Source organism: Balaenoptera musculus, chromosome 12, assembly GCF_009873245.2.
Source record: "Balaenoptera musculus isolate JJ_BM4_2016_0621 chromosome 12, mBalMus1.pri.v3, whole genome shotgun sequence".
Classification (NCBI taxonomy): Eukaryota; Metazoa; Chordata; class Mammalia; order Artiodactyla; family Balaenopteridae; genus Balaenoptera; species Balaenoptera musculus.
Window position 1 is genome coordinate 19,355,135 of NC_045796.1, and position 27,574 is coordinate 19,382,708.

At 38.7% G+C, this 27,574-nt stretch overlaps 1 protein-coding gene across 1 annotated transcript; it reads right to left on the reverse strand.

The window, feature by feature from the left end:
- Positions 1 to 1,872: 1,872 nt before the first annotated feature.
- RAB32 (RAB32, member RAS oncogene family) lies at positions 1,873 to 21,543 on the reverse strand. The gene is made up of 3 exons (XM_036871939.1): positions 20,997 to 21,543; positions 7,152 to 7,429; positions 1,873 to 3,019 (listed from the first exon to the last, which is right to left on the reverse strand). The coding sequence occupies exons 1-3, from the start codon at positions 21,244 to 21,246 to the stop codon at positions 2,873 to 2,875; spliced, it is 675 nt and encodes a 224-aa protein (XP_036727834.1). The 5' UTR covers positions 21,247 to 21,543; the 3' UTR covers positions 1,873 to 2,872.
- Positions 21,544 to 27,574: the final 6,031 nt, after the last annotated feature.

A 27,574-nucleotide genomic window follows, 5' to 3' on the forward strand; every position in this document is an offset into this window, starting at 1 on the left:
TTATAAATGGAAATGAAAATGCTACATTTTAAGCATGTTCATGGTTTATGTAAAAACACAGATTTCAAACTAAATAACACTTTAACTATTGTTACCCACTCCACAGGGTTTTCAAAATGGACATCACCAGACTTTTTTTAAAGCAGATTTCTGAGCTCCATTCCCAGAAAACTATTTAATTCTGAAGTGAGGCTGAGGAGTTTTTATTCAGCAATTAAGTGAATAAGGAATATCAAAGTATTCTCTTCTTTCCTTTAATCATTTATGTAGCTTACCCTTGTAGGGGAGCAAAATTTGCCACCCCAAAATATATCTCTTTGTCATGAGGATGATGTTAGGCTGATTATTTTTAAGAAATCCAAGACTCAGGAAGTTTTTTTTACCTCCCCCTTAACTGACTAAAAGAATTTAGACAAAGGGCCTACTGCTTATTTCTGCACCCGAGATACCTACAAAGAACATGGGCCAGGTGTGGTGGGGCACTCAGCAGAGCCTGAAGACCAGATTCCTCCTTGTGTCCCACTGTCTCTGCATGGCAGAGCAAATACTTGTTTACCAAACATTTTCCATCTTCGAGTGAATTGCTTTCCTCCCCTTTGAAGTCACAAACCCCTACCCCCTTCTCTTTCTCTCAGATGGTAGATAAGCCTCAATTGCCCAACCTGTCCTTGGGTCTCATTTTTCTTTTGGGGCCCTGTATGTATGCAATTAAATTTGATTTTCTCCTGTTAATCTGTTTCATGTCAACTTAATTCTTAGACCAGCCAGAAGAACCTAGAAAGGGTAGAGGAGAACTTGTCCTTCCCCAACACCCTCACTTCAAGTTTCATGTTCAAGTTGCAAAAATTAATTATAGTGAGAATTTAGGAGTAAAGCAAAACAGTTACTCAGTTTTACTTCTAAAGTGTAGGAAATAATAAATAGAATACACTACCTCACACTGACAAACAGAACCCTGTTTATAGAAAAAAATTATTTAAGGTGCTGTCAATCCTTAAAATTATTCTAAGAGAAGAAAACAAATATGGTAAAGATGGGCAAAGAAAGTGCAATACTACTGATTCTGAATCCACTGCTAAATCAACGTAAACATGATGAATTTCCTGGAAAAAATAAAACTCAGTATATGAAAAAAGAACATTCAGTCTTTCAATGACTACTTAGAATAAGCTTTATATTTCTAACATTTTGGTTTGGGCACAGATATTTCATAATACTTACACTACTGGACTCTGGAATTTAAAAAAGGTTAAAAAGTTGAACTTTGTACATAGACTAGAAAAAAATTTAAAGTATGACACATATGTTTCCTAGAAAGCAAGATTTAATGCATTATTTTTAAAAACTTAAGAGGGTTGTATTAATTAAATTAGTATTACTTAAATCAGGGTCTGCTTTCTATTCCTCGGTCTCAGGAAAATCTGATTCTACAGAGAATACGTGTCCAAAGAGGTTAAAGAGTTGATTTACTTAAATATATAACACACAAACACATCTGATTCCTAGCCAAGGCTCAGGTTTAACATGAGAAGGGCAAGCTACATTTTATAGCCCGTGATAGTTACGACTCATTCTCAGAGTACACCTGTGAGAGCAAATGCAATTTGCTAGTCTTTTTTTTCCCCCTGCTCAATAAATGTACAGATATTTCCTATCGAAGTTCATACTTAATGTACAAGACCTCATTTTGCATTGTCTTTGGTATGTCACAAATACTTTTAAATTTTCTTTGAAAGGGATAAGTTGGACCTTTCACATGATATCATTAACCCCCTCAAAAATAAAAGGCAAAAGTGAACAGACACAGACTTTTCTAAGGCAGAAAAGTATGCCCATATTACCTTTCTAGAACTACATGAATTCAAAACAAAATTTGCAGTCAAAATATTTATTCTTTTCCTTAATTGGGTTAAATGACAATACAAATATTGTGAGCCTGCTTTGTTTCTCATGTACTATACTTTAAATGTTCAAAACTTTGTATAAAACCACACACAACCTAATTTCTTTCACAATGCCTACTACAGAAATCTCGATTTAACTGTATATGTTTTGAAATAAATTCACTCCTTAACGATTATTATTACAGATTTGAAAAGACTAGTTACAACCGCAACAGTAATATCTATCAGGCTCTTAGTTATAAACAAACACACAGGAAGAAGAAAGGAGAGAATGGACTAGGGAGAGAAAAGAAGAGATGTTCATTTATATTGTTTCCAACTGGTACCAACCAGATCAGAGTACCAGTGTGGTGTGAGTGCTTCCTGACTCATTAGGAAGGGGATTTTAATGTATTTAAGGGGAATAACCACATGCCACACTAGCCAGGACTAGTTAAATTACAATATTTAAGGATAACAATTTTACATGAAGTACCAAAGTTTTGACTAGAAAAATAAATTGCTAAACAGAAACTTCCAGCTTTCTGTGGCTAAAAGGGTCTAAAAGCCTCCCTCGAACTTGAGGATAGGATACGGGAGACAAAAATACAGACTCATGAAACTACAGTGAGACTGCAGGGAAAGTTACCAGCCCAGTGTTCACACTGAAAGCCACAACTTCCAAGTCTTAACAAATCCTGAAGAACTGTCATTTTAAAAGATGTTAAAAAGGACATAAACATTATCCTGAATATGATGGCAACAACAACAGAAGCCTAAGTGTTCACAGGTGAAGGGGCAGAGCCACCGGCAGGACTCCTTCACCCGCGTCCCCTTTCGTCACAGGCTCCCAGGGGTGCCATCTTTGTTATTTTAAGGCACAGCCCTGCAGATTCACAGAGCAGCATATCCACCATCCATGATCCACTCTCAGGAATCTGCTTCCAACCGAATCAGGCTGCATCCGCAGGAGAGAAGCAGACGCTGAGTTAGCAACACTGGGATTTGTTCTCTTTTTTCACGGTCTCCTCATCCAGTTTAATTCTGCCGTCGTTTTCTTCATTAGGGAAGCTTTGGTGGTTGGCAAGAATGTTCTCCACTAGGAACCGGGATGCTTCATCTATGTTTATGTTATCCTGTAGTGCAGAAACAACCAGGATAAATTCTCAGGATCAATATTCTTAGAGGAAAGCATTAGAGTATTACCAGGAGCTAGGAAAGTTTGTCAGAGGGGGCATTATAAGTACGCCAGCTCCATCTCCTGCTCCAATACTAAAGTGTTTGCTAAGAGTTCAATGCTGCTGAGTAATGTGACTGAGACACTCTTCTTTTTACAAAGGATCACTCTTTCTGATGTTCTGTTTTTGAGTGTTTTAAACTTCTGCCACTGAGGTTCAGTGAACTGTCTCCATGGTAAATGAGTCTTCATCCTGCTGTAGGTGGCCAGCCACATAAGTGAAAGCACAGAGATAAAAACAAAAACAAAAACAAAAATCTGCCCTTGAACATCTACTTCACGTATTCAGGATACATTGTGAAAAAAAAAATGCTGAAGGGCTCAAACCACATTAAGATATGATAAATGCAACATGTCGCTTCCCCATCTCTGAGTACAAATTATGACTTTTAGTTGACATGTATAAACTGAGCTGAAACAATGTTGTGGGTGTGATGCCCGTTAAGGATGCTCTAAGGAATCACCAGCTATCACAACATTTGTGTGACTGATTCATAAGCTGTCATTAAATACATGATATGTAACATATAGCAAAAACTGTGCTTCTTTTTAAAAGTATTTAACTTTTCATTTTAAAATGATTTCAGATTTACAGAAACATTGTAAAAGTAGTAAACGTTCCTATATATTCTTCACCCATATTCCTCAGACATTAACATCTTAGGTAACCAGAGTATAACTATCAAAATCAAGAAATTAGATGACAGTACTGTGCCAGCATTACTCTATCAACCTTGTTCGAATTTCATCAACTGTCTCACTGTCCTGTTTCTGATGCAGGTGAGCAGCTGTGTTTCGCGATCTGTCCCCTTGGCCTCCTTGAATCTGGAACAGGTCCTCAGTCTCCTTGCCTTTCATGACCTTGACACTCTTGGAGAGTACTGGCCAGAGACTATCCCTCAGTTTGGATCTGTCTGATGTTTCCGTATCATTAAATTCAAGTCACGCATTGTTGGCAGGAATAAGACATACATGATGTGCCCTTTTCAGTGTATGAGGAGGCACACTTGCTTGAAGTCATGTCTGCCAGGCTTCTCCACTGAAAAGTTACTCTTTTTCACTTTGTACTCAGTTAGGACAAATATGTAAATATCCTGTTTTTCACCATACCTTTCCCTATTCATTTTGGCATCAGTTAATTTTTCCCTAGAACAATTATTACTGTTGTGTTTAATGGTGACTTTCTATTTCCATCATTCCTTCTCCATTTATGATTTGGAATTCTCCTGTTAGGAAGAGCTTTCTCTTCTCTCCCATTTATTCATTTGTTTATTCATATCATGGATCATTATTTTATTCTATGTATTAAGTCCATTACAATAATTACTTATTTTGTTGCTCAAACTGTCTTAGGTTTTGGAGCTCCTATAAGCAGGCTCCTGTGTCTTTCTGACGCATCTCCGTCACTTTGTGAGCGTTTCCTTAGCTTCCGGCACCACAAATTATCTCAGGCACATCTTTACTTTCCTTGTCCTACATGAAACAATGACTGAAATGAATCAGTCATTTCTCCAGGGAGACTCGGTTCGTTTTATTGGATAACAGTATTTAAAAACCAAATTCTAAGGACTTGCAAAGCTCATTGGTTCTGTGCTGTCATTGCTTCTAATCCTTTTCAGCAGACACACCTAGTAAATATGTATGTATCCATACACATATTGGTATCTGCTTCTATGTTTATCTGTTTACACATATATGTATGTGTACATGTATGTGCATGTGTGTGTATATGCACACACATATACACATTAATACAGAATTTATATATGTGTGTGTGTATATATATACATATATATTGACTTTTCCAATTCCAATCCAATACCACGAGGTTCATTCTAGCCTTCTCCCTTATTTGTTATACCTTTCTCAGACAGTGAGAGCTCTGCAAGACCTCTGCTATTTATTCAGGTATCTTTTCTAGCACCAACACAAGCTTTTTTTAACTCCATTCCCAAGATAAGCATTAACTTTAATTAAAGTATTGATCGTTAAATGCCCAAATGTCCCTCAGTCCCCACCATCCCCATTATACCAAGTAATTATAATGTTCTCTTACTGTATTTAATTGTAATTGATTAGGAACAGAAAGTCCCATATTGTAGTGTAATTAGTCATACATTCTCATATTGGAAATCCATTATTTTCCATAAAGGTGAAAAGATGAAGTTCATGAATTCAAACTTGCCTTTTGGCTGTGTTTGTATCAGAATTCAGATCACTGGAATTCTAGCAGAAATCAGATTTGAAGTTAGCTGCTGGCCAGCTCAGAAGCATAGGTATTAGTGACACTTGGGCAGTACTTTAAGCCTTGACTAAAATTTTTAACAAAAATTTTATATTACTGTTACTCTCTTGAAATACTCCTGGTTTACCACTAAGGAAATTTTGCAGAAGGTGTTTCTAATATATTCGTAGGAAGGCACAGAACATATGAATGTTTTTCTTTTCACCTCTGAGTGTAACCCTGTCCATAGATATCATGAAGCTGATGACTTATACAGTCTCAGGTGACAGGCCACATGATACTGTTGTTTATGAATCTTCCTTCTAGACTCTGGGGAGAAATTTGGATTTATTACCTGAATGATTAATTCAAATAAAACCAGAAGAGGAAACTTTATCTGTAATATATTCATCTTCTCCACCAAATCTCATGCTCTAATAAACACTTACACATACCACTAATTTTTTTCTAACAAAGCTGGGAAGTAAAGCAAATCCCCACAGATGCAGAGAGCAGAGAGAGGGCATGGCTTCCAAAACAAGTGCCTCTATAAAAAGCCTTGCCTTCTGCAACCTCTTCCTTCCTGTTTGGCTAAGTGCTCATGCAGCAACTCTGGTCTTCATCTCTCTTCCACTACTACTTTTTATTTATGAAACTAAATTTTAAGATACTAGAATATATTTGTTTAAACAAATAGCCTTTAGCTTAGGAGTAAACACTTCTGTCTTCAGCAGACACTATTTTTTCCAATGACCCCACCGTCACAATATTTTCAGAGCACTTTTTGTGTAGTCTCCCATAGCTTTGCTTTCATTATTCTGATCATCAGTGGCAGCAAATAATCTTCCACTTTTAGGATGAGTTTCTGGTAAAGCTAAAAGTAACTCGGTAATAAGTAAGTAGGTCATTTGGAGAAACAATGCATTTTTTTTTGTGATATATACAAGAAATTCACAGAAGGCATACTAAAAGCTGAAACTGTGTTAAGATTATATCAAATTCATGGTTTTGAGTTTGCCATCACAGAATTTTGCTAATAATTCATCATCCTCTCATGTCTGATTGTTATTGGACCTCTAAAGTGAAACTTCCAATGTACATAAACCCCCTCCAGCACAATATTTTGTGCTTGGTATTGTCACCTTTACTTTCGTGTATATTTAGACTGTTAAGATTTTCAACAGCCAACGTGTTTTTTTCTTCAAAAAACATTTTATCCAGCTTCCCAGAATGGCTGAAAGAAAAAATTCTCACTCTACTATTCATGAAGAAGTATGTCACAAATGTTGATAATTTCCTCTTGTTCAAATTTCCCTACACATTTGATCTAAAACTCTTCAAACATCATCTGAATACATCTCCTCTCTGACCTTTTCAATGTCTGTTAGTCTGCACATGACTTACAACTTCACTAGGGACAACTACGTCCCTTAGTTTTATTAAGCGTTCTATAAAAATCAAAAATAGTTGTGCTTGACAATATACCTCATACCCCACAAATTCCAGGCACATGAAAAGTACTTCATTTAAGGACTCAAACTCATAGAAAATGTCATTTGTTCTTGGCTCTAATAATAGTCATTTTTATTTTAATGTAAAATCTGCCCTTCTATTCACCTCTCCACTAGCCAATTCTGAAAGCATTCCTGCTGCTGAGTGAAAGAAGCTATAACATATCCATGCTAAGCTTCACCTTTTACTAGGTTTCCAAAAACCACTCAGGTAAATCCATCTAAATACTTTAAAGTTACAGGTCAGATTTACGAATTAACAGCAGAGCAGATAACAAACGCACAGCAGACCTCACCTTTGCAGAGGTTTCAAACCATCCAGTGAAGCCATGTTCTTTGCAAAACTGGTCCATCTGGGGAGTATTCTGGCCACTGTCTTTTTTCTGGTCACATTTGTTAGCTAAGAGGACAGCAGGAATAGGGTTGCCGTTTGGAAGATGGACTTTACTATCCAGATCACTTTTCCATTTTAAAACGGCTTCAAACGTGGAACCTCTCGATATATCAAAGACAACGAAAGCACCAACAGCTTCTTTGTAATATACTCGGGTCATGTTGCCAAACCGTTCCTGTCCTAGAAATAAGTATAATAAGAGATTAAAAACTTATACTTCGGACAGAGGCGATATTTAGTCATAATCCTTTTGACCCTAAGAATAATGTTATAAACACATATCTGTCATTCCATAGCACTGTAAACTGGTAGGACTGAGGACATACACACAGAACCACGAACCACAAAGCAGAAGCGGCTGATCATGTGGTCCGAGTACACAGTTACCCAGTTTTATGTTCTGTGCACGTACCCCACATTCTCCATAAACACCGAGATGACAGTTCGTAAAGCTACAGAGTCCATCATTTCCCCCTCCACTCTTCTTGGTCTAAGAGAAGAGAGGTACTAAAGGAAAAAAGAAAGTTGGGAGTGGAGGGAAGAGACAAGAATAGAAGAAAATAAGACTTGCAGGAAGGAGATAAGTGTGGTGGGTAAAATGCTAGTCAAAAAGATTAGGACTGAACATGAGATAAAGGAACTCATGTTCTTAACTCCTTTTTCCTTCACATCTCCAGCCAAACCCGCTTTCGATTCAAAATGCAAGACTGCTCTCCTGTAAGAAGGCAGACATGCAAACCCACTATTTTATGGTTTTCCCCTTTAATTTAGAATAGAGGGTGGGGTGCCAAACTAGTAAACGTACAGAAATCCAGAAGTTATAAAGAGCTATTAAGCTCTAGTGGCTTTTGTTTTTGTTTTGTTCATAGAATCATCTATAAATCCCTTCAAATATTTCTTTTTACCAACCACGCTAAAGCATATTCAAGTCTGTATTCATATTAACTTTCTTGTTAAAGCATAAGAAAACCAGAAATGTATGTGGCAAGGCATTTTTGAGGAGGACCTTGTGGCTTAGAATATCCATTTCCTTAGGTTTCAGAGCCAGGATTCGAAGCTCCCTGACAGTCTCATGCAGCAGAGGGTGTGCTTTCTAACATCACCGTATGTGACAAATCAAAACAGTGCCAATTACACTGTTAAGCAAATGAAAAGTAAAGGCACAAACTGGGAGAAAAAAAAATACAGATCCTGTACCTGATTAAAAAAATTTGTTCTCAGAATATAAAGAGCTCTCAAAACTCCAAAGTAAGAAGATTAAAAAAATTTAATAAAGTAAGCAAAAGATTGGAACAGTTTACCAAAGAATTTATATGATGATAAATAAGCATAAGAAATGATGCTCAAAATTATTAACCATTGGGGAAATGCAAATTTAAACCACAATGAGCTGATCCTTTATACCCACAACAATGGCTATAATTAAAAAGTCTGACTATACCAAGTGTTGGTGAAGATGTGGAACAACTGGAGCTCTCATATACTGCTGGTAAGAATAATACTTTAAAATAGTACAACCATGTTGGGAAACAATTTGATACTTTCTTAAAAATGTAAACATATACCTACCATACAACAAACCCATTCCATTCCTAGGTATTTGCAAACAAAATGAAAACACACATCTATAAAAAGGCATGTTCATGAATGCTCATAGCAGCTTTATTTTTAATAGTCCCAAACTGGAAGCAACTCAAATGTCTATTTACATACTAATGAATAGACTATGGTATATCCATACAATGGAATACAACTTAACAATAGAAACGAAAGGAACTATGGATACAAGTAACAACATGGATGAATCTCAAAATAATTATGCTGAGTCAAAAAAGCCAGACCAAGGAGAGAACAGGTAATACTATGAGTCCCTTTATATCAAATTCTAAAAAATCAGAAACTATAGTGATACAGTAAGAGAAAGCAGATCAATGATTGCCTTGGGCAAGGCAGGAGGATGGATTACAAAAGAGCTGGAGCAAATGGCTTTCAGGTGATGAAAATATTTGCAATCTTGATTATAGTAATGTTTCACAAGGGTATACTTATGTCAAAACTTATAAAATTGTACAGTGTATTGTATGTTAACTACACAACAATAAAGTTATAAAAAATAATACCTACCTCATATGGTCACTGGAAGGGTTAAATGTAAAATGCCTGCCTGGGATTTTTTTAGGGCTGAGTTTGGCAAACTATAGCTCATGGCCAAATCCAGCTAAATAAAATTCTAGAGAATAGCCATCCTCATCCGTTCATGTATTATATGCCTGTTTTTACTCTATAATGGCAGAGTTGAGTAGTTGCAACAGAGAGTAAGTGGCTCACAAAACCTAGAATAATTGCTATCAGGAAGTTTACAGAAAGAAGTGAATGATTTCTGTTCTAGGGGGTTAGGAACAGTCTATACCTTGAACTGGAAGTGGTATATAAAAATTCATGAAGGTATACACTTAAGGTCTCTGCATGTAGGTTATACTTCAAGTTCAAAGAGTGTAAAAAGCCAGGTCACAGTAAACACTGAATAACTATTAGCTAAGAATTATCATTAAGTGCTCAATAAATGTATTGCACGATGAAAGCCTGAGTATCCTTTTGTAAATGGTGCCAATTACATATGGCAAAGACTTAAACTATTAGCTAGTTATGTGTTGTACCTTGTAGTGGTGAAAACAGCTTGCAGAGGAAAATGAACTTGAGGAAAGCACAACTGTACTAGAGAATCAAATAGCAAGCACCCAACAGTCAAGTTACCCCAGGAAATAACTTTCTCTGCCTAAATCAGCTAATTGTCTTTAGAGATCTTTAGGGGTCATCAAAGTTCCACCCAGCTCTCACTTCTGATGTTTTAGGTTTCTGTATTATAAATTTAATCCTAAAATGATTTTCTAAAGATTCTGCAATCACCAAATCTAGACAGCAATGGGGATCAAATGTAAATGACCCAGCATCACAAGGCCAAGTCCATGCATTTAGCTTATTCTCCAAAAGAATAATAAAATATATTTCCTATTCTACTGAGTTCATAATCTCTTTTTTAAAATTCAAAAGTAATCCATTAATGCTTCAGAGATATTCTCGAACTGGTAAAACCAAGTAAAAAACAAAAGTTTCTAAAACATATGAAGTTTAATTAGGGAGTGGAGAAGATAAGACGAATTCATTTAAAATAATCATCTCAACATAAAATTAAAGGTTTTTCTCCAAAAACCTAACAAGGTGAAACCTAGATTTAACTATGCTGTTTTAAAGGTTTAAATGCACCGATTTGCTAAGCTCTTTCAGTTGTTAAACTGGGAAGTAAAGTAAACTTTGCTACTAGAGTATGAGTTGCATCCTGTATCTTTGGGTAATTTTAGCTATTCCTTTATTATTGTCTAAAACAAAGGATTCCAGTGGAAAACAAAACCAATGTTCATGGATATTCCATCCTCCTCCACTTCTAAACACAGGGAGGGGCACAGTGTTCTGCCCCAACTAAATCAGTCGTGTCCGTCGACGAGTCCTGGCCGATGAAATGTGAACGGAAGCGTTGCTTCCCAGCAGAATCACTTGTCCTGCAGCAGCAAGGCGGAACCCCAATTTGGAGATGATAGTATCAGATGGTAGGGCCTGTTAGCCTGGGTCTTCAAGTGGCTCCAATGAAAAATCATCCTCACGTTCCTCACCATCCCTCCCACCTCTGTTCTCCACTGTGGACAAGTAAAAAGCACAAGAAATAATCATCTTCATGTTGTTGACCCCCCAACATAACCTAGTCTATCTTGGCTGGTACAACTCCCAAATATCTTTTTATCTCTTCTATCTAGATCTGATCTCAACTAAAAAATATGTATTAGGTTCCTCCTATGTACCAGGCACTGTGCTAGACACTGATGAAAATAACGAAACAGTGAATATGATCTTAAGGATCTCACAGTCTATTTGAGGAAAGAGACAAAATGATACCATGATGTGTCAGGTATAATCAGGGATACAAAGAGCATATTATGGTATCAAACAAGGGGATGTTTTTTATTCATTGAGGTGAGCTAATCTTACAAGTCTTTTTGAAAGATACATTATCAAGAAATGCCATTCAAATGCTACCTCATCATGAAAATATAGTATCTTCATAAACTTTATTTCCATGCTGTGACTTTCAGGTTGCACGCCCATGGGGGTGGCCAGCCAAGTCAAAGCCATGTTAACTGCTCGAGGCAGTTTCCCAGTAGCTCTGAGTCATCCCCAGGAGAAACACAAATTTTCCTACTTCCCCTTTCACAGCACATCAGAAGTCAGCCCTTCCTAGGTTCAAAGAAGGGCTAAGGATCAAACAAATGGGAAAGACTTTCACATCCAAACTAGAATTGCATTAGAATTCCATAGACTCTTAGATTTTTTTTGTTTTTTAATTTTAGAAAAGAAAATAAAAAATACTCTGAGGGGGCAGCCAATCAACCATTTTAAGTTTAGCCTAAGAACTCTTTATTATTCTAGGATTCTACTTTCTGCAAATACATATATAAAAGCAGGAGATTTCTGCCATGCTGAGTGCTCCTGGATTGTATCCTGTGGTGGGAGTGGACTGGGTAGAAGGGAAAGTCTAGAGTTATTAAATGTAAAGACAGCTGCGCGTGTTTTGTTTCATGCCGTGTGTGTATAGAGTTAAAGCGTGTAGCAGTATGGAAACTCAGCAGAACCTGGGAGACCTCCCTCTTACTAGGTCTGTAGAAGTAGTTCAGACAGGGTGGGGAGAATGCTAAGCAACACCACCTTCTGTGACCAGAGCTGTAAGCTTCTCTTACAGGAAGGGGAGGGACCACTTTATGCTTTCCTGACAAAACACTGTAACGGACAATATTGTAACTGGAAGGTGACACTCCAGATCATCTAGTCCAACCTCTCTTATTTTATAGATGAGAAAATAAAATCCCAGGGAGATGACATTACTCAAATTTCTTAGGTTGACTTGTCATCAAATGTACTGTCTGATCTGTTAGCCAAGTATTTTCTGGAGTATATATTGCTCCACATGGCCCTGTGTTTCCAAATAGATCCAAGGTACGATGAGCCTGGGAGTGACCTTCCTTCAGGACAGCACAGCCCTGCTACAAAAGTTACAGCCTTGCTCTATGTCCCCTCGTGCTTTACCACAGCAGCTAAGGAAGTGCCCCACTGCTGACTGCGTTAGTTATGCTGATTCTAGGGACAGGGTTTTTCATCCATATTGCTGTGGACACATTGCCTGAATATTCCAAATGGCTCTGAAATGCGTTATCCTTTAAAAAGATGTGTTACTTCCTTCTCTGGAAGAAGGAACCCTGATTATAGCTAGATATCTTGGCAATGAGAAAGGGAAAAAAAGAGCACAGTGTTAGTCATCTAGACTCGAAGACATTTAAAAATGCACGACTTTTACATACTGAAATGGATGACCTGTAAGGTACATATGCTGGCAAAAGGATTAAAATGCTTATCTAATATTTGGAGTATCCAACACTAATGGCTTTGAAAAGGAGTTGAGATAATTTAGTATATTTCCAGGAATACATATTCCAATCAAGGAAAAAAACCCCACAAAACAGTGTGCCTTATCTCTTTATAGCGCATGCAAATTTTGAAAAGGGAAGTATTTCCTCTCTGATTTGAAAAGGAAAGTACTGCATTTTGAACTGCTATCAGAAACACATGCCAGAGATGTTTTCTCTTATGATTTTAATCACTGGTTTTATTTTTTAAACGTTTGTCTCAGTATTTTATGTTCATGCCCCCATTTGATAAATATTCTAAATGTCTCTTAATGTTATTTGAAACTCAAAATATAAATTACACAATGAAAAATAAATCTGAGCAATAGGACAATTAGTGCTTAGCTTTCCAAGTATAAATGCTTATCTTTTCCCACCAAGAATTACTGAGCTACATATTCTTGCTCAAGGTGATTGGGAGAAAATGTATAGTTTCTAGTCAGTGCATATAAAGTCCTTTAAAAACAAATCCTTAAAATTCAGTGTGCATTTCAGAGATGAAGCGCTTCTAACAAGCTTGTGTGGGTGGTGGGTAACAGATCAAGACCCAGTCAAAATTTAATTTAAGTCCAGTCATTGGTTCTAGAAGGATAATTATCTATCCACTAAAAATTTTTATAGCTTGATACAGGTAATAATGTGATGTCATAATGGGTCTTGGGTTTTATATGTAAGAGGTTACAATTTGTAGTCACATAGGTTTTTGTTATTTTTAGGGCATCTAGTTAACGACTCATTATACTACTACTTTATAAAGCCCTTATAAACGTGCCCCAGCATTACACTTAAATATTTAACATGCTAAAACTATAGGTATTGTTAGAAGAAAAAAACACTTTCTTACATTAAAGAACTACCATAATACTGACCAATAAAACAATGTAACTAAAAACAGACCGTATTGCTAGTTGCCCATTTTCCCCCCACTGGCTTATGCAATTTTCCATAAAACAAGTGGCTGTATTCTCCACAGATACAACAAGTCTAAAAGCTAATGCATCAAATTAGCACCATATGAGTTTGGATTTGATATGTACTGTATTTCATATTTTAATATTGTACCATGAAGAAGGTAAAAGGAGTCACATGATTTTACACAATACCATTCATTTGTCTGGTTTTCCTTTTTATCATGTGTAGATGAGAGGGAGATAATATAACATGACAATGAAACCTTTGGAATGAAAAATATCTGGATCCATGCCCTAACTCTGCAAGTTACAGGTGTACAGACCTTAGGAAAATCCCTTAATCTTCCTGAGTCTCAGTTTACTCAACTGTAAACTGAGAATCATTCTCATTTCTCCAGATTATCATAAGTATAAATGAGAATAAAAGTAAATTGAATGACAGTGACTATTAAACAGCTTTTAATAAATGTTAACTGTTATTATGTAAGAGGGTCAAATACCAAAATTTCCTAACTCTGGGATTCTATGCTTACATTTGGAAATGTATTTCCACTTGGAAAAATAAGCTTTATAGGGGAAGAGGCAAAGCTGCCATTTAAATCATGTACAAAGCACCATTTTTGCTCATACCACCTTCTGTCAAGCAAAAGAGTAACAAAACTGAATAAAGAAAAAATTTTTAAATACCTAAACTAAAAGGAAAACAAACTCCTTTTGAGATGGTAGCAGTATCACTAAGTAGTCTTCAAAATTACCTATTCCCAAATACATGCCAGTTCAGAGTCTGGATTTTTCTTTTTGCTAATCTGAAATGAGCAGTCTTCTGTGGTATTTAGGTCACAGTATAAGGTCTGTTTTTATTCAATTATTTACATCTTCTGTGGCGACTATAAAAATAACACCTGACTTTAATCAATTTAAAGGAAGGAAAAAAATCAAAATATCTTTTTGGTTTGTGTCCAAAGTCATAATAGTTTGACTGGACCACAAAGACAAAGAATATGGCCAGGGAATAGCTGAGTGGTGAAATGTCAGCTTTGGTCCAGGAAGAATGAACGGTTCTGCTCACCAGCCGTGGACTGCTCAACTACAGACTTAGTAGGTGAGAGACTTAACTTCTCTCTTGTTAAACCATGATGTTTGGGGATGTTTGACAGATGAAGCCAATTCTGCTTATAGCTGACGTTAAGGAATCTGCCTTTTAAGCACCTCAGATGAGTCTGACGGAGGAGGTCCCATATAATCACACTAAAAACCCCAATATATTTAGCTTAACTTCAAAGCAATCAAAAATCACTACGGAAGATGCTTGAGGAAAATATCTGGGTAGAAGTGAGTGAAAAGAATGGGGAAGAAGAGAATGTAAGATCATCTGTCAATTAGAAAGACCAACAGAGGGCCTTAAACTAAAGCCCTGTTATCCATTTATTTTTATGCGGTTTGTCTCTCAAAATAAGAGTGAAGAAATCACATGTTTCTAGCATCGATTGCAAAAAGTGCAAAAAGCTCTTTTGAAAATATAATTGAGTAGAATTCTAAAGCAACTTTTTCTTGATCTTTTGTCTCACCCTTCAGAAATCTCCCCACATATGTCAGCACTTTTTTCACCATCCAAGAGAAGATCTTTACAACCATAATACAACTTAAACTTGTCAACTTAGCCCACTCTCTATTACTTAAGTGTTGATTAAATGTGAAATCCTCACTATTTTGAGGATACGCTATTCTTGGCCTCCAAATCAAAGGTCTTCAAAGTTTTCTTGTTTGGAAGAGTACTTTCTCTCAATCTATTTTAATAAGTGCTTAGAAATATGTATTAATCAGGTTTTTTATTTTCTATATTTTATGATGCTTTGACATCTTGGGGCCTTGTGGACCAGGGGAGGGACTGCCCCTTCTAGGGTTAGCTAGTTCTTAGAGAGAGCAAACAACTTGCTGAGAGCATGTCTTCGATATGCAAACCAACCAATCCTGAGTCCTTATCCTCTACCCGCTTTCTTCTTCCAGGCTCCTGCAGCCCAGGACATTATCATCCTGCCCTGAATCGCCCCATGGCCAGGTACTAGACAACTAGGGACCATCCCTATAGCCCAGAGCAAACTGCAATCCCTCAAACTATCCAATCCTAAGCTTGCTCAGCCTGCCTACACTGCCTTGTCCTTTCCTTCCTGCAAAAACCACAGTAAAGGCTCTAGCCCTCGCTTTGCTTTCTCCGAGCTCCTTCTGCCTCCTGAATGACCCTGGTGCTTCCCTACACGGTCCTGCATGATATGGCATGGTACCTCCTCTTGGGAACTATGAGTAACAAACTATTTCTTTCAATGGCAATTGTCTCCAGATGCATTGGTCTCATCACACTTGAATAAAAACAAAATCTTGAGTACAATTTAAAAGGGAATAAGAATCATTAAAATTTATATATCAAAATCTTAAGAAAGTTGGAAGGTCAGGATAACATATACATGACGGATCAAATTTCTCCTAAAATATATCTGAAAATAACATTGCAGCCCTGGAATAACGCATGGCATTCAGGCTCAATCCATGAGATCAGAGTAGACCAGACAAATATCTGTAATTGTTACCTTGCTTTTCCAGGGTGTGCTCTGCAACCATATACCAATAAAACAGCTTTGTTAACTTCAGAGAAGTCCACAGTTTGGAAACAGTCTTTCAAAATGTACAAAAAAAGTGATGCAGCCAATCAAAAAGTGTCTGCTTTGGAAGCAGTATGCTTCATAATTAAGTATAAGAACTGGAAATTCTGGATTGATGACATAAAGAGATGGTAATTATTTAAATATGAGTCATATGCTCTAAAATAGGGATGACCAGAACATTTGCAAATTTAGAGAAAAGTTAATGCTACTGTTTTGAATCCAGTGAACCAAAAATACACTGTGCTATTTGACAGAGACACGAGTCCTGTCTCTGTACGGTGCCGTGGATTACCTGTGTTTTCTTGGTCAACTTACCAAACCTCCCTGTATTTACACCATGGGGTCTCTGAAAGCCTATAATCCAGTTCAAACAATAGAATAATTAGGCAAATGGCTGGGAGCCAAGTCAAATTTCAGTACTTCTTATCAGCACTTGGCTGTCTCTACCTTAACCTGAGCACCTTTTAGCTTACTTGGACTCACTGAGGCAACTAAGAATGGTAACATATTCAAAAGGAGGAAAGGCAACAGGCGTATCATTATCAGGGGAATTTTCATGTGCGATAACACAAATATGTTGCTATGCTGAAACTCCTGCTGCCTGGGCAATTGTGAAAGCACAGTCCATACTGGGGCACCCAAAGGTGTGTCAGGACTCACGAACTGAGGAAGATTTGAAGATGTAAAATGGGACAGGCTTTGCTTGTAATTCAGCACAGAAATTGAGCCAGAATAAGGCTGAAGATGGCAAGATTGTACGGATCAGATGTAATAAAGATTTTCTTTAATTCCTTTAAATGAGTTATTAAGCAATTGGCCCCCAATAAGCCCTAAGACAGTTACTGTAGTGCTAAGACAGAGACTACAAATAACAGAGACTAATTTCTCAAAGCACCGCTTCTTCATATTTAGAAAAAAAAAACTTGAATATTAATACTCCCTGACTGACAGATACTCTGAAGGTCAAGAAAGCATCAGAGATAATATTCCAGACTCTTGCTCATAAAGAGTTGGAGGGTTATCAAAGAAGACAAGAAGAGATCACTAGATATAGTAATTGGCAATATTCAAGAGAGAACAAGAAAGACAGATCAACATTCTATTTTCAGATGTGAATCAAAAATCAAAAGTGAATCTAACTATGGTTTATATAATTTATAACGTCTTCCAAGCATGCATTTTATGCTTTGGTAAACAATATTTACATGAATTCAGAATACATTGTTCCTGATTTGTTCTTTGGCCCAAAGGTGTATTACTCAGATTTTTATAAAGAAATTTTGATCCTTAAAAGTGAAGGGTGGCAGAATAGCCCACCCCCCAAAATGCCACTTTGGCATAAGAATTATTTGAACTAAAGGCACTTGAAAAACAGCAAGTGCACGAAGGGTGCTCTAATCTCCCCTTCTTCTTCCTTAAATGGGGAGATAAAACTCCCATGTGAAAGATGTCCTCCCTGTACCGGAAGGAAGGACACATTCTCATCACCAGAGATGGGGAGTCAAGCTGAGAGAATTCTATAGAAACAGATCTTGTTAAAATAACTTTTGTCTTCCTTTAGCCTCCCATAGAGTTTGGTTATTTTTCTACTATTGCCTCTCTTTGTTCAACCTAGTATAAAAGCATTTATACTAGGTTGAACTTTTTGGGGTCTTCCTTTCCTTATTAAGGCTCCTGTGTCACATAAAGCTTATATTAAATAAATTTCTGCTATTAATCTGTCTTACATTAATTCTCAGGCCCAGCTGAAAGCTTTAGGAGGGCAGAGATAAAATTCTGCCTCCTCTACAAAAACAATAAATACATGAAGACTGAATTATATTATATTAGATCTAAATGGACAAACTTAAGAAAAAAGAGAGATTTAGCCTAGACCAGCCATTCAACCTACCTGGAAAATTCTACAGTTGCTAATAGGCTTATAATAAGTAGTGGGACAAATACTAATTCATCTATAATACACGTTAAAAGGAAGATCAGATGCTGCATCCTAATTCAGTATGCATTAGGTAAACTCTCTTTAAAATCTTATCAAAGACTTCACTATTTTAGTATATTTCAGTATGTATTGAGCAGCAGTCTTAAAGCAGATATTAAGTAAAAGACAGCAATTGCCTAACACAAAAATTATATTAAATTGCATCTATATTTTAAAGCTACATTCATTTGATGTAATAAGGATTTGTAAGGCCTGTAACCAAGAGTCACTATGGTTCTCAATTTGAAGTGTTTAGCTTAAACTGACTGGTCACATTTACAGAAAACATGTGGATAACTCCTGCCTGTCACACTTGCCAAAGCTTTCAAGTATAATTTCTTTAGCACCTTTCCCATCTCTAAAGCAACAACAAAAAAGCTACATAGTAATAACACCACACCTTAAGTTAGTCTTATCAAGTGGCCAGCTCCACCTACTATTTTGCCATCAAGGACTATTTCCCTCCTTTGAGAATTAAATATGATTCAACTTTGTTACTACATAAGGCAAATATGTTTAGCCATGGGGAACTTTTCGGAGTGACCTTCAATTTGCCTTCATTACACCATTACTACTTAATTCAAATGGTATGAGCTAGGATTCACTAGTAGCTCAAATATTCAAACCAAACCTAGTTAATGATGTAGCTCCCTAAACCTTAAGTTAAAGCCACAATATTTTTGCTCTTAGTTTCCTTATATATTAACACTGAAAGCCTTATTTAAAAGATGAGCCTAATAATTTCCAATTATCTCGTAAGTTTACCTCTAATCTTGATAATTGCTGGTGTGTACTTGCTGGATGGAATCCCTTTTGGAGATCTTAAAGGTCTGCTTTCCTTCCTGGAAAAGCTCAAGCTTTGGATTTAGGCAAAAGTGCAAGGATATTCCATCTAGGCCGCTATATACCAGAGTCTGGTAAAGACTGACTATGTCCCCTTTCTGGCAAAATAGATCTCTTCAAGAAGGATGAAAAAAGAGGTGATACCCAGGAAGAAAACTCTTACTCATGCTTTTGCTTTCCCAAGTCTCCAAATATAAGCTTTTTTCCTTGAAGCTTAAAAACACAACTGTGCCATAAAAATCTTTTATTTACCTGCAGAAGGACCCAATCATAATTTAATCGCTAAATACCACATTATTTTACATGAAGAATAAGGCAAAGTCAACAATCCTCCTAGGCAGGGATTTAAAATCATCTTCATGGAAATTCACGGCTACACTGAAGATTCCTGCAGAATGATTATCACATGGTAAGGCAACCTTTAGAATCCATGACTTTGTTGAGAAGCAATACTATTATTCATAAGTGCTCTATGAAAAAGCAGGAAGTGTTTCGAAAGAAGCCTCTGGCTTCAAAAGATGACTTTTCAAACGAACTTTTGGTTTTCTGTAACCAACAAAAAGAACAACAAAAAGCTGAGCCCAAGGCTGATTATCCCCCTTTCTCTGAGGTGACATACATCAATTTATTCTCATATCCGAAGTAGAGAAGCCTGTTCTGAAATAAATGAGTATGTAAGTTATAATTCGTCAATACCTTCTCATATGTAATAAGCTGTTGATGACAAGAGCACTACCCAGCAGACAGACCTGTGTCCCTGACTCTGCTACCAGGTGGGTGGCCACACCTACAGGCTTCTGTTATGCAACTGGAGGATGAAGGACGGTCTCTCCAACCCTGAACATGCATGCTCCCATCCAAACGCTCTAATGCAGACTGACCTTAACATGGATGAGGACTGAACAGGGTAACTCTTGGTACCACTTCCATATTTAAATTTTCCCAAAGCTAACGTCTTTTTCCATGTGCACATCCCACCCATGACACCAGCCAGAGTTCAAGTTTTCATACATTAGAGCAAGGAGAATAGGTACCCCTCAACCAGGGATATTACGCTCCCAAATGACAACTGAAAGCAAATGCCAGGGAAATAATATATTGCGGTTGGGGAGGCAGGAGTGGGGCTAGGTGCCGGTTTCAAGAGAAACTTTCCCAAATCTTCGCCTGGGTGGCCTGCCCCAGGAATGAGAGCACAGTCTATGAATGGGGTTTCACTCACAAGGAAGTGTCTCAGACCCAAGGTGGGCGATGAGAAACCTTCCGAGAAGGAACCTGCTTTCTAGTCTTGGTTGTGTCACTAACCAGGAGCGTCGCTTTGGGTAAGTCGTTCAACCACTCTTAACCTCAGTTCTCACCTGTGAAACGTTAAGGCGAATGAGAGGAGCCAGCCCCCGCCCTTCGCTCTTCCTTGCCAAGATTCAGAGTTAAAACTTCGGGGAAAAGCCCCCATAGCTTTCTCACCTCTGGTCAGGTGAGAGCGCCGGAGCACAGGGCCTCCCCTCCATCTCTTAAAAACAAGACAGCTCTCCACACACTGAGCTGAGGCATCTAACCAGGCTTATTCATTTATGCATTTATTTACCTTGTCCTGCTTTTAAATTCTCCGACTACTACTGCCTGTTCCACTGTCCTGATTCCCCTGGAGCCCACGCGACCACATCCCTTACCATCTTTCTAAGTGGTTTAGTCCCTTTCTTCTAAACTGACACGGGCAGGCGAGTTCGGGCAGAGGACAGAGAAAGAAGAAAGGAGACCGAAAGCAGCCGAGCGGCCCCTGGCTCCCGACGGGCGCCTCCTGCCCGCCGTGGGGTCCCCGCGCGTCCGCGGCTCGGGCCACCCGCTTACCCGCGATGTCCCACAGCTGCAGGCGCACCAGCGTCCTGCTGTCCCAGTTGAGGACCTTGAGAGCGAAGTCCACCCCGATGGTGGCCCGGTAGTGCTGGGAGAAGAGCTGGTGGACGTAGCGCTTGATGATGCTGGTCTTGCCCACGCCAAGTTCGCCGATGACCAGCACCTTGAAGAGGTGCTCGCGGGTCTCGGGCACCGTGGCGGCGGCCGCCCCCCGGCCCGGGTCCCCGGCTCCGCCGCCCGCCATGAGCGCCCCGGCCGCTCTCGGCAAGCTCGGGCTCCGCGCCGGGGTCCCCGCCCGGACGCGCCCTCCCCGCGGCGCCCTGGGAGCCCCCGCCGGCCGTCGAAACTTCCCCGAGGCCGGCCGCCCTCCCCGCCGCGCTGCCGCAGCGCCTGACCGGTCACAGGACCCGGAACCCGCCGCCGCTCGCAGCCCGCGCGGGGCGGGGAAAGGGCCGGGGGCTGGCCTGGCTAGGGAGGCCGGGGTGAGGAGGCCGGGCTGAGGAGGCCTCTGCCCGCCGCCGTCTGCGCTCCCGGCGGGCCGGGCCAGAACGCGGGGCACTTCCTCTCCCCGGGCGCCCCTCCTCGGGGCGGCGCTGAGCTCGGCCGCCCCCTGGTGGCCGCGGGGGAGCCGAGAACCTGGGGCCGACGGCGAGCCTTCCCAGAGCCGCTGTGAACCCAGGCGGTTCAAGGTCAGGCCTCCGAGGCCGGCGGTGAACGCCCCCGGGGCAGAGCACGGAGAGGCGCGAGGTGGTTGTCCAGGGGGCCGACCCCAGCCTGGAAGGCGCGGGCCTGGGAATCAGCCTCCTTCCCTGCCTCCGCCCTGAGGGAGTTTAACACCTGGAGATCATTGTCGTTGATCTCCAGCGGCCCACTTTAGAAGTAAAAAGAGTGGACGGATGACTCAGAGCTCGACAAAGGACTGAAAACGCTTTTGTATAAACGAAGGAGTGAGTCTGAGGAAGAAGACACAAGGTCTCCAAAACGATCTTGTTTTACTTCCTCAACAAACCACAAAAGCCTTTTTAAGTGTTCCGGTGGTAGAGACTCTGAAACAGATCCTAGGAATGGACTGAAATACAGTATTGAGGACTTTTATTTAAAAGAAGAAAGATAGGAAGCCTTACGTTGCCTGCAGTGTTTATAAAACTGAGGGCTGCCCTGCATAAGGTTTAGAAACACCTGGAGCTGATAGCCTCTGGTAGCTTCCTTAAATAAAGCTGCTGCTCACCCTATCCTCACTCTGACAATCATTGAAAAATGTTTTTCAGAAGTGGAGGCGTTTTAAAATTTAGAAGTCAAAGTGGGAGTAAAACCTTCAATAGAATAGCTACTGAAAAATCGTGGTTATGTCTCTAAGGACGTTTTATGGCCAAATAGCTTATGGCTTTTATGCTCACTCAGCTAGAGCCCGTCCAGTACATCTCCAGCTTGGGGAAAGAGGAAATCTTCCAATTACTGCCATAAGTGCAGCATATGGTTCCATACATACGTATTACCATAAATTTTTATGGCTTTTATTTTTTTTCTTTAACCCTCCTAGGTTTCCACTGGCATTAAAAATAGAATTGTGGTGCTAAAAATCACATGTGGTAAATGATTTAAAATTAGAAATTGTCCCAGCTAAAGGAAGGATAATGGCTTGGATCTGGTGGTTCTCAAACTTGAGTGTTAAGGGTTTGTTACAACAGATTGCACAGTAGGCCCATATCCAGAGAGGTTCTGATTCAGTAGATCTGGGGTGGAGCCAGATAATTTGCATTTCAAACAAGTTCCTAGGTGATGCTAATGCTGCAGGTTAAGGTGCACAGTGGTTTGGACCAGTGCTTACTTCTCAAACTTAAAAGTTCATATGAATCATCTAGGATCTTGTAAAAGTGCAGATTAAGTGTATGAGGGGTGGAGCCTGAGATTTAGAATTTCAGATAAATTCCCAGGTGATGTGAATGCTGTGAGTGGACCACACTTTGATCAGTAAGGGTTTAGATTAGAATTCAGTAGTTCCCACATTTGCTTTGTATCTGACTCACTTGATGTTATGGACTGAATGTTTCTGTCTCCCAAATTTGAATGTTTAAATCCCAGCCCCCAATATGACGGGATTAAGAAGTGGGCCTTTCAGAGGTCATGAAGGTAGAGCTCTCATGAATGAGATTAGTGCCCTTGGAAAAGAGGACACAACAAGAAGACAGTGGCCTATGGACCAGGAAGTGGGTCTCACCAGACACTGAAGCTGTCTCCTTGATCTTGGACTTCTCCAATTTCAGAACTGTGAGAAATAAATTGTTGTTTAAGCCGCTCAGTTGATGGTACTTTGTTATATCAGCCAGAGCTAAGACACCTGGGGAGCTAGCTAGCTAACTTACCCAGACATTCTCTTTTAATCTTTTATCAAAAGGAGAGCCCAGAAAGCTGTATTAGACAACAACAACCAAAAACAAAAACAAACAAACAAACAAAAAACCTAGGTGAGCATGGCACACACACTTGACTTCAAGAACTACTGATTTAAATAACGCCAAGTAATGTAAGTAAGCAGAACAGCGTCTGCTTGTGCAGCCCTAAATTGGAAAAAGTTGAGAGTTGGGTGGGTAGAATGAATAAGTCTTAGGATCCTGAGCTATTTTCGTGGGGAAACAAGTTTTTTTTCATACATAAAATGAAGAGAAAATAATACAAGTAATCTGAGACTTGTGACTGAATAAATAAAACTGTTTTAAACAAACATTTCCATTTACTGCCTGTAGGGATGGCCCATTTAGAAAGTCACCCTGTGATACCCTCTCACATTTATTCACATTCTGTGCATGCTATACTCTCCATCTGGAATATATTCCAACCCTTTACCCCACCCCAGGCTCTCCCAGCTAAACTCCTCCTCTTCATTCAAGTGCCAGATCAAGGGATTACCTGCTCTTTTCACTCTGAATTTCCCTGGCAGATTTACACATTCATTTATTTATTAAAAAGCTTCTGATGGTGCCAGGAAATGTTCTAGATACTCCAAGTACAATGATAGGAGCAGAATAGAGAAGATTCTTCCTCTCAAGGGCCTTATACTATACTGGAAACAAGATAGGTAATTAAAGAGCAATTAAATAAATAAAATAATTTAGGATAGTTATAAATTTTATGAGAAAAATAGGAAAATGCCATTTAATGAGTAATCATTGAATGAAGAATAAAAGCTACACTAATCGGCAGGCCTACCCTAAAGGAAATATTGAAAGTAGGTGCCAAGTTGCATTTGTTTACCATGTGATAACCAATGGTCCCAGGACTGTTTATTGAAAAGACCACCCTTTCTCATTCCTCTGCAGTGCCACCTTAGTCTTAATTTGAGTGCTTATATAAGATTGGGTTTGTTTCTACACTCTCTTCTCTTCCATTAGTCTATGTGTCTGTCTGTGCTTGCACCAATTCTTAACTGCCTTAATTACTGTAGCTTTATTATAAGCCTTCTTTTCTGGCAAATCAAACCCCTCATTCTGTAATTCTTTTTCAAGTTTGTTATAACCATTCTTGTTTCTTTGCGTTTCCATATACATCTTAGAATCAGCATCTCAATGTTCACAAACGCACCTGCTGGTACTTGTGTTGGGGTTGCATTGAGTCTGTAGATCAATTTGAGGAAAATTGAAAACATCGAGCCTTCAAAAATACTGACATGGTATATCTAACATTTATGTAAGTCTTAATACCTTTCCATCATATGAAGAGGTCTTGAATTGTGTGTAGTTGGTTTAAAAATAAAAATAAAAATAAAATTGATTTGTGTAGAATGAGTTTAGATTCAATGACCCTGATAATTCTAAAATTTTATAGAATTGCATTTTCTATGTGTAGAAACATTGTTCTTTTCTTACTTTTCAATCCTTATACATCTTGTTTTTCGTATTTTATTTCACTGGCTAGGACTGCCAATAAAATTTTGAATAAAATTGGAGAGAGTAGGCAACCCAGCTTTTGAGACGAAGTTTTCAAGATATCCCCATTAAGTTTTGTGTGTGTGTGTGTGTGTGTTTGCTGCGTTGGGTCTTCGTTGCGGTGCGCGGGCTTCTCATTGCAGTGGCTTCTCTTGTGGAGCATGGGCTCTAGGTGCGTGGGCTTCAGTAGTTGCAGCACATGAGCTCAGTAGTTGTGGCGCACACGCTTAGTTGCTCCACAGCATGTGAGATCTTCCCAGACCAGGGATGGAACCCTTATCCCCTGCATTGTCAGGAGGATTCTTAACCACTGAGCCACCAGGGAAGTCCCCCCATTAAGTTTTTTTTAATAAACTTTTCATTTCAGGATAGTATTAGATTTATAGAAAAGTTCAAAGATAGTACAGAGAGTTCCTATGTACCTCACCTGCTTTCCCCTGTTGCTAATATCCTACATTATTATGGTACATTTGTCACAATTAATGAACTGATATTGAAACAATTAACTAAAGTCTATATTTTATTCAGATACCCTTCGTTTTGACGTAATGCCCTTTTTCTGTTCCAGGATCTCATTCAGGACACCACATTACCTTCAGTGAACATGTCTCCTTAGGCTCCTTTTGGCTGTGACAGCTTCTTAGACTTTCCGTGTTTCTGATGGCCTTAACGATTTTGAGGAGTACTGGCTAGGTACAGCTGACCTTCGAACAACAGGGGTTTGAACTGTGCAGGTCCACTTATACGCAGATTTCTTTTCAGTGGTAAATACTGCAGCACTACATGATTTGCAGTTAATTGGAATGGTGGATACAGAAGGCCGACCATAAGTTATACTTGGACTTTCCACTGTGAGGAGGGTTGGCGGCCCAGCCCCACTGATGTTTAAGTGTCAGCTATATTTTGTAGAATGTGCCTTAACTGGGATTGTCTGATGTGTCCTTCATGACTAAATTTTGAGTTATGCGTTTTGGGGAGAGGAAGACCACAAAGGTCCAGTGCCACTCTCATAGGTCAAGGGTACATACTATCATGACTTACCACTCTTGATGTTAATCTTGATCACTTGGCTGAGGTAATGTTTTTCAGATTTCTTCCCTGCAAAGGCTTGCCCCCAACCTCTCACCTCCCTTTCCATATTGTTCTCTTTGGAATGAAATTGCTGTGAATAACCAACACTTAAGGAGTGGGGAGATGTGCTCCACCTCCCTGAGGGCAGAATCACTACATAAATTATTTGGAATTCTTCTGCATGGTAGATTTGTCTTCTCTCCCATTTATTTACCTGTTCAATTATTTATATCAGTTTATCAGGAATTGATATTAGGATAATTCTGGACTTATAGAATGGGATAGAAACTATCCCTCTGCTTCTATTTTCTGTAAGAGATTATGGAGACTTGGTATTATGTCTTCCTTAAATATTTAGTAGAATTTACCAGTGAAACTATGGATCTAGTGCTTTACCTTTTGGAAGTTTATTAACTATCGATTCATTTCCCTAATAGATACGTGGAGAGTCAGGTTATCTAATTCTCCTCATGTGAGTTTTGCTAGTTTGGGTCTTTTAAGGAACATTTCACCTAAATTATCAAATCCGTGGCCATAGAATTGTTCATAGTATTCCTTTATTATTCTTTTTATGGGTTCTGTCGCAATGATTCCTCTTTCATTTATTGTATCAGTCATTTGTTTATTTTTTCCTTGGTTAGTGAGGATAGATGTATGGATTTTATTGATTTTTTTCCCCAAGGAACTAGCTTTTGGTTTTATTCATTTTTCTCTATTGACTTCCTATTTTTAATTTCATTGATTTCTGCTCTAGTTTTTATTATTTTTCTTCTAGCTTTAGGCTTAATTTACTGTATCTAGTTTGCTAAGGTAGATTAGGTTTTAGATCTTCCTTCTATTCAAACATATGAATTTAATCCTGTACATTTACCTCTAAGCACTGCTTTGACTGCATCCTACAGTTTGATAAATTGTGTTTTCTTTTATTTAGTTCAAAATATTTAAAAATGTATCTTGATATTTCTTCTTTGACCCACGTATTATTTAGAAGTATATTAATTTCCAAATATTTTGGGATTTCCCAACTATTTTTCTGTTACTGAGTCCTAGTTTAATCCTATTAGTCTGAGAACGTAACTGAATGATTTCTATCCAGTATGGCAGCCACTGGCCACATGCAAATTTCAATTTAAATCAATTAAAATTAAATAAAAAATTAAAAGTATTTCCTGAGTCTCAACAGCTATATTTTAAGTGCTTAATAGCCACATGTGGCCTAGTGGCTACTGTATTGGTTAACACACATAAAGAACTTTTCTATCATTGCAGAAATTTCTTTATTTTCTCCCGGCTTTATTGAGATAAAATTGACATATAACATTGTGTAAGTTTAAGGTATATACTGCGCTGATTTGATACCCTTATATACACTGCATAATGATTACCACCATTGCCTTAACTAACACCTTCATCACATCCCTTAATTACCATTTCTTTTTTGTGGTGAGAACATCTGATTTACTCTCTCAGCAACTTTCAAATATATAATACAGTATTGTTAATTATAGTCACCATGCTGTACATTAGATCCCCAGAACTTGTCTATCTCGACATCTCCCCATTTCCTCCACCCTCAGC